Genomic DNA, 13758 nt, shown 5'->3' on the forward strand with positions numbered 1-13758 from the left:
ATAAGTATATTACACCGCTCTGAGTACCACACAAGGCCCGTGAGCCAACAAAAGTTGTCGTGTCTGTATTAAAGCTAGATAAAAGTTCACGGTAACTTTTGAACTGCCTCCAGCGAACTACCACACGTTGTGATGTCGATGAAAAAACATCTTATGCAATTCGGCAACTCTTTAGGGCTTTGTTATGTACTTTTCAGGCTATTTATGGCGGTCTAATACCGGTGTGTACAGTTAGGATATAACCTCCCTCCGGCCTAACCGCAAAGGGTCTTAGGTTAATGGCGTTCTGAGGATTAACCAAAGCTCCCCGGTCCGGCGCTACATGTACGTGTCTTGTGTGGTGCTGTTCTGGTGTAGTATGTACACATCCAGGTTCCTAAAGATAAAAGAACGAATTCTCTTACCCCTGTGTGTTTTTATGTTGTCGGTTAAGTCACATTATTTTTACATCTTGAATCATATTTTAATATCATAGGTTAGACAAATCTAACTTTGGTCGCTTTACGGTCGCCCAGTGATCACCGTCTAGTGGAAATGGGGTCAAAATGCTAGGAAAAGGGTATTCTGCACAGAAAGAATGTTTGGTGTTCTGGCGAAGTAGGTTAAGGTGTAAAAATCAAACAATTTTTCCCGAGGCTCGCGCGCCTGATGAAAACTCGATCCATATCTATTCAATTGTCTGTAGGGTTAAACATAAATTTTCATTTCCCCAACAAAGAATTCGCAATGAATTACGAGACAACCTACTTCATGTCACCTCGATGACATTGATATCCTTTCTGTTGTAGTGAACGGCTGCATCATGGACGTTGTCGTGAATGATGTGCAATAAAAAATAGGGTCAGTGTTAAACACATTTTCCCTTGGTCGAAAAGTTGTTTATTCAATTGACAACAATGAATGAAGGAAAGAAACAATGAGCCTTCCTGTAAATGGAGCGATGGTGAGCGAATGAACCATGTACATAGCAGCCGATGGCTGAATTGCGCGCCTTTGATTACTCAAAACAAATTAACATAACTAAAATGGTACGCTTAAAATGGTATTCACTCATCAAACGTACAGCTCTGTAGACCATACTCTTAAGTGGCCAGATATTCTGCAGAGTAATCCAATGTATGAAATGCTCCTGTAGTTAGCTGTCACTTACTGGTTAAGCAGTAAATCTTTTGAACATCGGAAATAACGTTATTGAAATAAAAATAGCAGCACTGGGAAGATGTTCAGTTCAGAAACACCAGTAGCTTAATTAAGGGTAGAAGTTTTTATTCGACAGCCATTGCTCTTGCATTGTATTTAAAATTGCACATACGAGGTCAAGTCACACTGACAGTATTATCTCATGAGACCATGCTTGGTGCAGCGCCACTGGCACCACGCCATCCTACAGCGCCCTGCCGGTGTTTCCTGTGGCTGACTTTTTAGCATCGTTTTCTTGGCGTAGCTCCTTAATGTTTAGATGTCGAACAGGTCAGATCGATCTCATCACACGCATTAATGGGGACTGATGGAATTGCTTTGTCGGCGTCTGTCTTGATCCCATTTTTGGCGACTGTCCCGAATGCTCGATGTGTGTTGACATAAGACATGGAGTGTTGCCATTGGCTGTGCTGAGATGCAACTTCTTTACTTGTACTTCACAAGCTTAAGGGTCAGAAATGCGAAGCGATTAACAGATACTAGACGTTTCTAAGACCTTGTAATCATCTCAAGACCTTATTTAGGCCAATACTTACACGTGTCTAGACTTAGACTTAGACTTAGACTTAGACTTAGACTTAGACTTAGACTTAGACTTAGACTTAGACTTAGACTTAGACTTAGACTTAGACTTAGACTTAGACTTAGACTTAGACTTAGACTCTTTGAAACAGCAATAGTCACAGTCGTCAGCAAGAAGTAATGAATTGATTAATCAATCAATTAATGAATGAATGAATAATGAACGAACCTTATTCTTGGCAATTTTACATATTACGCTGTATGATATGACAACCACAAAGAAATAACACAATAATACTCGTCTATTCTAAAACTATGACTGCAGGAATATAAACGGTAGCCTGAGTACTATCCTCCGTAGTGACCGCTAGCTCACCGCCATGATCCCGAAAGCGAAAGTAGTGAGCCAGCGGTCACTACGGAGGATGGTACTCAGGCTTTATAAACGGAATAACGGATTGACATAGTGTATTTTTTACCCATTACGATACAGTCTCCACTATTGAACGCCATAATGGGTGAACACGCTCGAGTCATCTGCTGATAAATTGCCCGACCACCAATGAAGACGACATCGAATGACAAAATAGAAATGATGCAATTACAAAATAAATCCTCAGCAAGATTAAGGCTCGCTTGATTAATGAGGTCACAACGGGGAGAGGGGGTTTGCGTAATGATTTCAGGGTAAAATAAAATGATACAATTATTTTCTTGCAGCCCCCCAACGATTACAAATTGTGTGATGGATGACCATACGTCACGAAAGGGGGAGGGGGGAACCGTTCTTCTCTTGGTAAAAGTAGAGCACTATAGCATTAGCGATCTTCAAGGACATGCCGGGAGGGAAGGTCGTACTGAGAGTTTTCTGATTCCCCCGTTTTGTCTTACAAACTTGCCTTTCCAAGTCAGAACGTTGTAACTAATAAAAAGACTATCAGTATGCATGTAACGTTAACTTGGTTTAAACAAGGGTTTTATAGATATCTAGATACAACCAGTAAAACCACCTTGGTTCAAACAAACATTAAACAAACAAAAAAAGCACACCATGGTACAAAAAAACGACTAATGGAGCCTAGCTACCAAATGAGGCTACAACCTAATTTTTTAAGAAAAGAATAGAAGTAACGTTACATGTAACGTTACCTGGTTCACAGAAAAAGGGAAAGGTTGGAAAGTACGGATCTGATAGAAAGTTAGAAAGTGGCACCCGCTATCAGGATCAGATTCAGGACGTCAAAAGATAAATTCTGATGTTTGGAGAAGAACCGCTAGATGGCGTGGTTGCACGGGTGACCTTTTACCTTGGCTTAGTCGCATGTGTTTCTTTCGCGATTGCGAAATTTGTGTAGTTTGTGAGGGTAGACGATCCACAAAGTATCGAAAATGGGGAGATTAAACGTCACCATGTTGCGTTACCTGACGAGGGAGGATTTTAGAGTCCTCACAGCGGTAAGTAGGCGAGATAAGTCATTTTATTCTTCCGATTATGGAAAAGCAGTGTGGTACAGTGGGGAGGGGGGCATATGGGCAGTGTTGAACATGAACAGGCATGAGCATTTTGTCAAAAATACTGTTACAAATTTACAGCACTCATCGTCGTTACCTCTCCAAATGACAATAGATATTTCTGAATTTCATCAATTTCGTTTGAGCAAAGATTCTGTTTCTAAACTGGAAGATATCCAGAATCACATAACGTTAATACTTTACTCAACTTACTGCTGTCTACCTCCTCGGTCTAACAAAAGTTAGTCTATTTATGTAAAATATACCATAATATCAAAATGTTTGGCATTGTGATTGCTTGGCAACCCCAGAATCAAGACATCCAGGGTTCAAATCCCTGGCAAGTCCCCATGCAGACTGCCCTTTGGAAAGGCTTTTCAATTTCATACGGATAAACCAGTACCAGTAATGTTAGCTTCAGTTTGTCATGGGGGTTCTCTTTTTAACCTCCTTGCTTGGATAGATTAAGAATGTTAAATGGATGTCCCATTTGTCAGAAAAATACATGCCTTAAGCACGGAAAAGAAACCACCTCACTTATTGGAAAGAGTTTGGGTCCTTTCTGGTTTGAGTGAATTAAACCTTACAGGTTACAGTCTGGGTACCTTCGTCATCATCATCGGTCTACGTACTTACACACGACGGGGCTATATCACCCTTGACATTGGTGACACACGTACCCTTTCGCTGGCTAATTACAACAATACAAGATGGGAATGCGCCAGGTCTCCCGTCCGGGTGAATGATGATCATCATATGATAGTGGCCATGGGCACTAAAGGAAAAAAAGACACTTCTAGTTCTACTGAAAAGATACTCCAGGCATCCAATTCTAATATTGCTATATTTCTGTCCCCTGCAGATAGAGATGGGGATGAAGAATCACGAGGTCGTGCCTGCCAGCCTCGTGGCTTCCATCGCCAAACTCAAGCACGGCGGCTGCCACAAGGTGCTGAAGGAACTCTGCAAGAACAAACTCATCTGCTTCGACAGGGGAAAGACATGTGCGTGTAATTTTACTACTCTCTGTATAAGCATCAGTCTCTGGGTGGTATCTTCATATCTTTGTGGCCTAGGGATGGTTTTTTTCTTGTTGGAGCAGTCCAGAAAAAATGGACCTGAAGTGAAACAAGAAATCTTTTTAAAAAAGCTGTGCCTTGCCGCGTATTTTATGTTATTTTGGTAAGTTAGACTAGATTCTACGCTTAAAAATCCTGAGTTCCACATGTCGCCCCCCTCCCCCCTCATTATCATAATTTATGTCAGATGAATTATTGGCACATTAAACAGGTTTTGTAAAACTTTTTGACCCACAATGAATATGCATTATTTTTTATTACAAACTAAGTTCCTTCTGATGCAATTTGTGATATATATTTATATAAACATGGTGAGTTAAAGCGTAGATTTATTACGCTGGACCACATACAGTAACATGCGTCTAGAAGAGCGTTATAATACTCGCCTGGAATGTACCATTGTCTAACTAAGCCATGAAACTCGGCAAGGAAAGAAGGGCCTTTGGAAGGGGCTTTGGAAGGGCTGGGTTAAAAGGTCCGTCCATTGATCCATGGATCCATGGAAGAAAGCTGGCGTAAAGCCTTGCCTGGCGGCAAGGCAAAAATTCAGTAGACCGGATGTTGGTCCGATAAGAAAATTAACAGATTATGTTTTGAGGCTTATTGGTCCAAGCAAGAAAATAGCAAGAGCTACACTTGTACATTGTTGCAAATAATCCACTGAACATGATATAGTGATCGGCCAACAGTACTAGTGCTATATTGAAGACAATTAAACAGTAATATGTATAATTGAATGTTGAATGTAGACTGCTCTGCTTGGAGTTTCTGTACCCATGATGAAAGTACTCATTATATTCATTCTCATAGCTTTAACAGCAAAAGCCGTGTTTGTTAAATACTGTAAATGAAGACATGCTCGCGGTGGATTAATGTTCGCGGTTTTTGCGGTGACCACTTCACCGCGAACTTAAAACCACCGCGAACATTTTTCTATAATGGTATTAGACTGCAGTCTATGGTGTACCCGCAAAATTAAAACCACCGCAAAAAGTCCTTTTTCCCGCTACCGCGAAATTAAATCTCCGCGAACTTAAATGCATTTACAGTATTTCTTGTATTTGGAAATGCCAGCAGGCTGTTGATAGTATGTAAACAAGTAACAAAGATGCATGCAGGGTTACTGTAAATCTATAATGCCAAATAAGCTACATTGTACATGTTGTTCAGATCGGTTCTGGACTGTCCCATTGTAACATAGAGGTTTGTTGGCATGTTCCATCCCTGCACTGTTTGAATACTATGAATTTAGTACCCATCATCCTGATCAGTGACCATTCCCATGATCCTCTACAGGGGAGGGCTACCGTCTGATCTACAGCGGTTACGACTTCCTGGCGCTGAAGTCGCTGACCTCGCGGGAGGTCGTGGCCTCGTTTGGGAACCAGATCGGGGTCGGCAAGGAGTCAGGTGAGGTTGCTGGATTGTGTTGAAGTTTACAGTCAAACCTAGATTCAGGAACAATTCAGCCAAGGAAAAATGTCAAGGTGCCAAGGAAAAATGATTAGGGCAAGATGGGGTTAACTATGTATAAATGGATGGGACTGTTTCAGATTTTTATGTGGCTTGTGACTGGAGGTGGTCACCTGTGCCAGGTGGTGGCCCTACCAGGTTTGACTGTACTACCAAATTCAGTACATTGTCCCCAGGTGAAAGGAAAAAAAACTTAGCAACATGAAATAAATGTGAATTGTGATAAATGATTTAGATTTTAAGTTAATATTTTGTAGCATTAATTTTACAAAAATCCCAACATCTAAGATTTTGGGGGTGTCCTTGTTTTTAACATTTTGTAATCTAGTAAGTAATCTAGTAAATAAAATTGATGGATATTCAATGCTTCATGCCATATGCCTCAACTGCTATTTTCCTGTTACAGATATCTACATTGTTGCTAATGAGGAAGGGGAACAGCTGGTCATGAAACTTCACAGGTAAAGTTCTGTTTGGCTTTATTTTCCTTCCATTTGATCAACACACTTTAGTCATCGAACAGTGCTGTTGGATGACTTCTGTCTTGAATGTTTCTGTAAAGGTTAAAACCAGTCAGTGGAACAATAAAATCTGGTCTTTGTGGGCAGGTGATCACTATAGAAAGGATTCTTAATGCTTCTGTTAACGGGAAAAATTATCTGAAGGGACAGCGAAAAGGTAGTCACACTGCCAGATTGTCCTTCTGTACTGGTGACCACTTTGACATATTTTACTGTACCACAGAAGACTCCTTTTATTGACCCTAAATCTTTGCTCCTCCTGCAGACTGGGCCGCCAGTCCTTCCGTGCCATCAAACACAAGCGAGACTACCACCGGCACCGGCAGAGCTGCTCCTGGCTCTACCTGTCCAGGCTGGCCGCCATGAAGGAGTTCGCTTTCATGAAGGTATGTAGAACAGGTTTGGCCTCATACCCTTCAGTTACTGTACTAGTAAATGCCTTTAACTTTAAGGCCCAATCTATACACAGTTTTTACCGATATCTGTGGATGTGTCCAGAGGGATCTGGAACGTTGGCCGTGGGACACCCGTGGCGCTTGCAGTCATAAACAGCTATATAGCCTAATGAGCCCGCGTTGTATGCTAATGAGCCTTCCCAAAGTAGGGACACATCTACATGCGCGCGGAAGCTGTCGGGGACCCCTGCTAAGCTATCGGGGACCCCTGGTAAGCTATCCTACGAATGGTCCGGACCTTTTGGGAGAAATTTTCCTAATATCTTTATGGCGATATTGCAGTTCCATCTAGATGCTGAATAAAAGCTGTCGGCGAGAGGTTGTTGGCTTGCTGATATCGGGAAAAACCTTGTCTAGATCGTGCCTAAGTCTGCTGTTATTTAACCACAGTCATAAAACCACCAGAAATTTGCAAGAATTACAGGAACTGGGTTGACCAGTTTGATTTAATCTTTTGCTGTCTAGGAATGGATTGCTTCTCTTCTCTTGGACCTCTTCTTCTCCTTCCTTGCAATCCAGATCGTTAAGGATTTTAACTCTACACTCCATACTCTGTAGTTGCAGAATATTAGGCAATGAGACTTTGTTAAAATGCTGACACAGCCTCTCCCTTTTCCAGGCCCTGCATGAACACGGTTTCCCTGTGCCAAAACCTGTGGACTTCAACAGACACGTAGTGGTCATGGAGCTGGTCAATGCCTACCCTATGTGAGTAGAAATTTTACATTATATGGTAAATCTTATAGAATGTAATACTGACCTAACTCTTGCAACACAGCTACAATATTCTTCCCCTTCCATCCCTGCATGTTTCAGTAACAGTGAAATTTCACCACCAACATTGCAAGGCACACAAGAAATATAGTGATGTGATTATTTCTATTCAAAGGGCCTGCCAAAATGGCCTTTATAGTGCCAGTAAAGTGAAATTTCCTTTATTACTCATGTCTCTGAAACTGTAATCTTTAAATCAATTCACTATTGTGTGCTCTTTGCTTGTATTATTACCATACTCGCCAATGGGTCAGTCTTTTTTTTTATGTCATGGCTTTGGTAATTTGTCACACGAAAAAGCACATTGTGGTCAAATGATTGACATGGATGACATAGATGCTTTCAGAAAAGACTACATTTTTATGTGAATGATAGAGAAAATTTCATTTTACTAATACTTAAGCATCATGTGTTGTTTGAACTGTTTCCCCCACAGGTGCCAGGTGCATGATGTGGCGGACCCTCATTTGTTGTTTGAACTGCTTCCCCCACAGGTGCCAGGTGCATGATGTGGCGGACCCTCGTGTGTTGTTTGAACTGTCTCCACCCACAGGTGCCAGGTGCATGATGTGGCGGACCCTCATGTGTTGTTTGAACTGCTTCCCCCACAGGTGCCAGGTGCATGATGTGGCGGACCCTCATGTGTTGTTTGAACTGTCTCCACCCACAGGTGCCAGGTGCATGATGTGGCGGACCCTCATGTGTTGTTTGAACTGTCTCCACCCACAGGTGCCAGGTGCATGATGTGGCGGACCCTCATGTGTTGTTTGACCTGTCTCCACCCACAGGTGCCAGGTGCATGATGTGGCGGACCCTCGTGTGTTGTTTGAACTGTCTCCACCCACAGGTGCCAGGTGCATGATGTGGCGGACCCTCATGTGTTGTTTGAACTGCTTCCCCCACAGGTGCCAGGTGCATGATGTGGCGGACCCTCATGTGTTGTTTGAACTGTCTCCACCCACAGGTGCCAGGTGCATGATGTGGCGGACCCTCCTGCCGTGTATAACGAGTGCATGGAGCTGATCGTGAGGTTCGCCAACCACGGTCTGATCCACGGAGACTTCAACGAGTTTAACCTGATGCTGGACGAGAAGGACGGAGTGACCGTGATCGACTTCCCTCAGATGGTCTCCATCTCTCATCCTAACGCTGAATGGTCAGGGCTTCTAATGGCTTTATTTGTTATCAGTAGTATTGCTGTGTAAACTGCTCAAGACCACTCAGATACTGATCGAATCTGTCCATGTGGACAGGTGGTCACTTTAGACAGAATTCTTCATGCTTGTGTCAATAGGAAGAATTATCTAAGGAACCCTAAAAAGTTATCACAGGTGGTCTCTACATGTATGTAAAGGTGGCCACTTGCACAGGTTTGAATGAAGACTAAACAAAAATGATCGGAGAGAAAAATAAGTTTGATTTCATGGTTTAAACATTTCTGTAGCTATAGTAGACATACAAGGAAGGTGTAATTACTGTGTCGTAAATTTGAGATGGAGAGTTCACCACAAAGAAATGTTCAAAAGTTTCAAGACACAATATTTGAAGCCTTATGAATTTGCCACTGCCCTTGTTTGCATGTCTCCCTTCCTTACTAAGGCCCTACTCAATCCTCCCCCATCTGCAGGTACTTCAACAGAGATGTGCAGTGTATCCGGGACTTCTTCCTGCGCAGGTTTGGGTATGAGAGCGAGCTGTACCCAACATTCGATGATGTCAGGTCAGTCACAATTGCAGGTTTTTCCAAATTTGACTTGAAAATTTGAAAATTTAACCCAGAAGGGTACTCTGAACTCTCCAGTTTTGATGAAGTTGTGTGCTCCTACATTTAACAGCCAGAACTGTAGAAAGAAAGATAACTCAACATTGAAAATGATTGCTATACACCTGTAAATTGTGGGCAAGAATACACATATAAATATCATCATTAAAACATCATAAAATAACAGTAATTTTCCCCCTTGTTAGACTAAGACAGGCAGAACATCTCAATTTTGTTACCAGATAGGTAGTCTAAAGAGACTCAAGCTGATCTAAGACTGTACTAAGTTTAACCAGACCTGTCCATAGTCTGCCATAGACATTAACCTTGACTTTGTGTTCTGTACTATTCCAGACGTGAGTTTGACCTGGATGTGGAGGTTGCTGCCAGTGGCTTCACCAAAGAGATGCAGGAGTCTCTGGAGCAGGTTGGTAACATATATGCACATCCAACAGGAGAATATTTATTTTCATGCATGCCAGATTGCTCTCTATACTGCATATCATTTCATTTGTTAGTTGAACTTAATATTCTGATGTATCTCACTTTAGTGCAAATCAATGACTGAGGCAATATGTGAGCACTTTTCTTTGTAATGTATTACACGATAGACGGCTATGTTTTACATATGAATCATTCAGACGTTAAACCGGACAGTGAGTGTGTGTGTGATCCCATCCTCAATGGTCTTTATATCAAAGCATTGTGAGATGCAACACTCTAGACTCCTACCTTGTACAGGCATTGCACAATGTAACTTGACCGTAGATGGCTTATGTTTTGTTAGTCCCAGCCTGTTAGTAGCTGATGTGTCTCAGTCATGCATATCTACATATATGTGCTACAGTTGATGAGTAGGAAAGTTAAAGAGCTCTTTCTTTTCATAGGGGATGGAAGAGGATGCCTCATCCAGCAAACTAGAGCAATCAGAAGCATCTGAAGAGGATGGAAGTAGTGATGAGGAGGAAGAAGATGCAGAAGGAAATATTGAGGATGAAAGTAATAAGGCTTCAGAATCTTCCAGACCTCTTGAGTCAAAGGCAACAGATGGTACTATGATGGACTCTTTGACACCTTCACACAGTAATGTGGTAGACACTGAGGAAGCTGCGGACAAATCTGTAGACAAGGACAATGATGAGCGTGAAAATCTAGTAACTGACGATAGAGTAACGCTAACAGAACAGGACAGCAAACAAACAGATGAGGATGAAGAAGGAGAGGTATCGGACGCTTCAGAGGATGACAACTTGAACTTGGAAGATCTCAGCATGGCCAACCGCAGCCAGCGTCCCTTCCGCGACGCCTCCAGCCAGAGCCAGCCGGTGTCCCACAGGACCAGGAGTTCCCCCAGCATGAGCAGCTCTGTCTCCCAGGCCACCATGGACAGGGAGTACGTGAGAGCAAAGGTGAAGCAGAGCCTGGTGAAGAGGAAGAAGGCTGTGCAGAAGAGACGGCTGCTGAAGGGGGAGGCTGGAGCGGTCACCCGCACACGCAGGGAGAACAGGGACAATATCAAACAGAGCTTGTCTTCTGTCTGGTTCTAGAGGGGATTTTATGATCCATACCTGGGACAGACATTTGATTTTGAGACACCCCTTCTGTCCCAAAGTCTGAATTTCATGACATGGGATTGATGAAGACGACAACATGTCAACATGTGCTCCCAAAACAATTGAGTAGGAAGGAACAACATTTGAGGCTGGAAACAGCCCTTGGTAATTTTTGTTGACAGTAATTTTTTATTTCAGCAACCTTTCCACCACAAAACGTGAACAGTACAGACATTCTGTCAGTGATGTCTTCTGTTTGTCCACATTCAAAACACTGAACTACTCTCTCTTCCCATACTGAAAAATTTAGTCTTCTCAAATCAGAACAGATTTAGAGTACTTTGGTTTTGCCATGCAAGAAAATGGGAAACTCTCAACATTTTCTGTTGTTCAGCAAATACAAATGTATGTAATGTTACATGTATAGTATACATGTCAGAATGATAAGATGAATACAAAGTAATTTTGTCCTGCATAAGTGATATGGCAAAGAGTTACAGTAAATCTGATAACATAGACTTATATAAAGGAAGCTAAGGGCATTCTTAGAAATAAAACACATTTATGCTACAAAAGCTGTCCTTTTTGTAAGATCTGATGCATGTCACCCGAAGAATTACTTTTACATACTATTAGTCTAAGGTGTAAAAAATCAAACATAAACCGTCTGACTGGTGTTATAAGCAGTTTAAAGTTGGCAGAGTACACTGGCCCAAATCAGGGAGAAGGTTGAACTCTGACACATGATGGCTATCCGTAATGTACTTAGAAAATGTCAGAAATCAACCCAGTAGCCCACAAGACCTCATATTGCTTTGTATAGATGAACAACATAGTGGCAACAGCACTGAAGTACTAATCATTAGCTAGTGTGGACACACTGTAAGTAGGTCAGAAAAGAACCTTTGTCACATGACCTTTGATCCCACAGTTCCACAGCCAACAAGACATCAGTGGACATTTAACGCTGTCTTCTCATGGGCTAATGCGGGATTTTCGGGCCAGCAAATGTCTGGAAGTTACTGTCTTTCTTTGCATCTAATACTCTGGAAATATAAAAAAGCTCCGTGGGAAATATGAACGATTATTTCTGAATTACTTACGTATAGACGAAAGTCAGTAGATACAAGAGAGTTGATGACATCACGTGGTGTAACGCGCATGTAAACAACTTCCCTGCCCTTTAAGACAAACACAGTTATCAGAGAAACATGTTGGTAACCACCTGCACATCGTGAGGATAGGGTGCGACAATGGGCGGACATAAGCTTGGAGTGCTCCACGTTTTTATCATCACTAACTGTTGTCTGCTGTTTGACGTTGGTGGTGTTACATGTGGTAAGGTATTTAAATCTATAATCACACGCAACGTTATTGTTGCGTATTCATGCGTCACGTATGTTCTATTTTAGGCCGCTTCAGAGATCCGGTCAAAATAGGACAATTTTTCTACAGTTAGGAACGTTAACATTACCTATAGCTATAACACGTCGTGAAATGTGAAAATCTAGCATGGTAGTTTACTTTAAGAAACTCTTTACAAAAAAGTGGCATAGAATAGATTGAGAAATAACACCACTACTGCACTGTAGTCATGTTTACTCTTTGGTGTCCTTAATGATAACAGATCTAGAGTAGCGTGTGACATCGGCAAACACACGGAAATTTGTTACAAATAACAGTAGATGTTGTAGGGTGAATCTCTAACTGCCTCACTAATACGTGGGTCGGACGTGAATACATGTGCGGGAGTCAGTCTGCCTCGGCGGTTTATACAATGCGGATAAAATTCGAAACTTGTCGAAGTGTGTTGAAACCTTATACAAATGTCAAGTTTAACTTGGAGTGAAAAAAGTCCCTTTACCCTAACCCTAACTGTACTGCATGAAATGCATGATAAAAAAGTATTTTAAATCCCAACTAGGAGCGAAGACGATACATGTATGTCCAAATTTCGAATTACTATCATTCATTGTGTATTGTTGTAGGCACAACGACGATGCCAACTACCGTCTCTCTGACGTCAGTATCATCACCATCGGAAACGGTTGCCACGGAGACGGCAACGCCCTTCGCTGCCTCATCGCCAGTCACCAAACTGCCGATCACAACACCATTACATACTCTGTCCTCTACGACTGGATCTGTTACAACTGCCTCTTCACAAACCATCAGCAAAGAGGATACTATAAGACCAGCCTTGACAACGCCGCCAGGTGACGCTCATACGACGTCGAAAGGTAGCAATGCAACCACAGTGCCAGCGACGATTAGCAACGTCACCACTACAAACGCTGTTGATGAGCCAACGACCAGCAAACCTGATGATGCAAACGTTACGTCGTCATCCACGCCATCAACGATGCCCCAAACATCGAACACTCCAAGTAACTCATCTTCTTTCCACACATCTACTGTGTCTACAAATATGACAACTGACGATGTCCTTCCAACAGACATCGCTGAACAGACAACCATTCCTGTGAATTCATCCTCGGTTGACGGACCCACCATTAACGTAACCATGACAAGTCCAGTAGAAAATTCTACCAATCCACTCAGTAATGCAACGGTGAACCCCCTCCAAACCACCTCACCAGAAAATGCCGGACAAACTGATGATAACCATCAAACAGGACCCCCTCTTGTTCCTATCATCTTAGGCGTGGTTGGAGGAGTTTTAGTCGTCGGCGTTTTGGTCACTGTCTGGATCTGGAAGAGGAGGAACGGAAAGGACATTTTCAGGGACCTTATCCCCCTTGTCGACAAGAAACCGGACACCGACTCTGGTTTTGAAGATTTTCCCTACTACGGGGAAGTCCTGTCAGCGCGCGAGGTGGAACCTGTGTTTGGCCAGCTCCAAGTCGGCGGCCACGACGCGACATGATCTCTATCCAAGCAGATATA

General features: G+C 42.4%; 2 protein-coding genes across 2 annotated transcripts; both read left to right on the forward strand.

The window, feature by feature from the left end:
- Positions 1–3011: 3011 nt before the first annotated feature.
- LOC118410361 (serine/threonine-protein kinase RIO2-like) lies at positions 3012–11426 on the forward strand. Its single transcript, XM_035812044.1, has 10 exons — positions 3012–3177; positions 4097–4238; positions 5610–5723; positions 6193–6247; positions 6573–6693; positions 7382–7470; positions 8501–8692; positions 9164–9256; positions 9653–9725; positions 10186–11426. Exons 1-10 carry the CDS (start codon positions 3112–3114, stop codon positions 10843–10845), a joined length of 1605 nt encoding a protein of 534 aa, XP_035667937.1. The 5' UTR covers positions 3012–3111; the 3' UTR covers positions 10846–11426.
- A 1424-nt stretch (positions 11427–12850) lies between these two features.
- Positions 12851–13738, forward strand: LOC118409132 (cell wall integrity and stress response component 3-like). The gene has a single exon (XM_035810001.1). It carries the CDS (start codon positions 12851–12853, stop codon positions 13736–13738), a length of 888 nt encoding a protein of 295 aa, XP_035665894.1.
- The last annotated feature ends 20 nt before the right edge of the window (positions 13739–13758 follow it).

Source organism: Branchiostoma floridae, chromosome 2, assembly GCF_000003815.2.
Source record: "Branchiostoma floridae strain S238N-H82 chromosome 2, Bfl_VNyyK, whole genome shotgun sequence".
NCBI lineage: Eukaryota > Metazoa > Chordata > Leptocardii > Amphioxiformes > Branchiostomatidae > Branchiostoma > Branchiostoma floridae.

Excerpts from the sequence above, each read along its gene's own strand:
- LOC118410361 (XM_035812044.1), top strand. The coding sequence starts at position 3,112 with ATGGGGAGATTAAACGTCACCATGTTGCGTTACCTGACGAGGGAGGAT. Across the intron at positions 3,178-4,096 it reads ATTTTAGAGTCCTCACAGCG|ATAGAGATGGGGATGAAGAA; the intron begins GTAAGTAGGCGA and ends TGTCCCCTGCAG. Across the intron at positions 9,726-10,185 it reads TGCAGGAGTCTCTGGAGCAG|GGGATGGAAGAGGATGCCTC; the intron begins GTTGGTAACATA and ends TTCTTTTCATAG.
- LOC118409132 (XM_035810001.1), top strand. The coding sequence starts at position 12,851 with ATGCCAACTACCGTCTCTCTGACGTCAGTATCATCACCATCGGAAACG.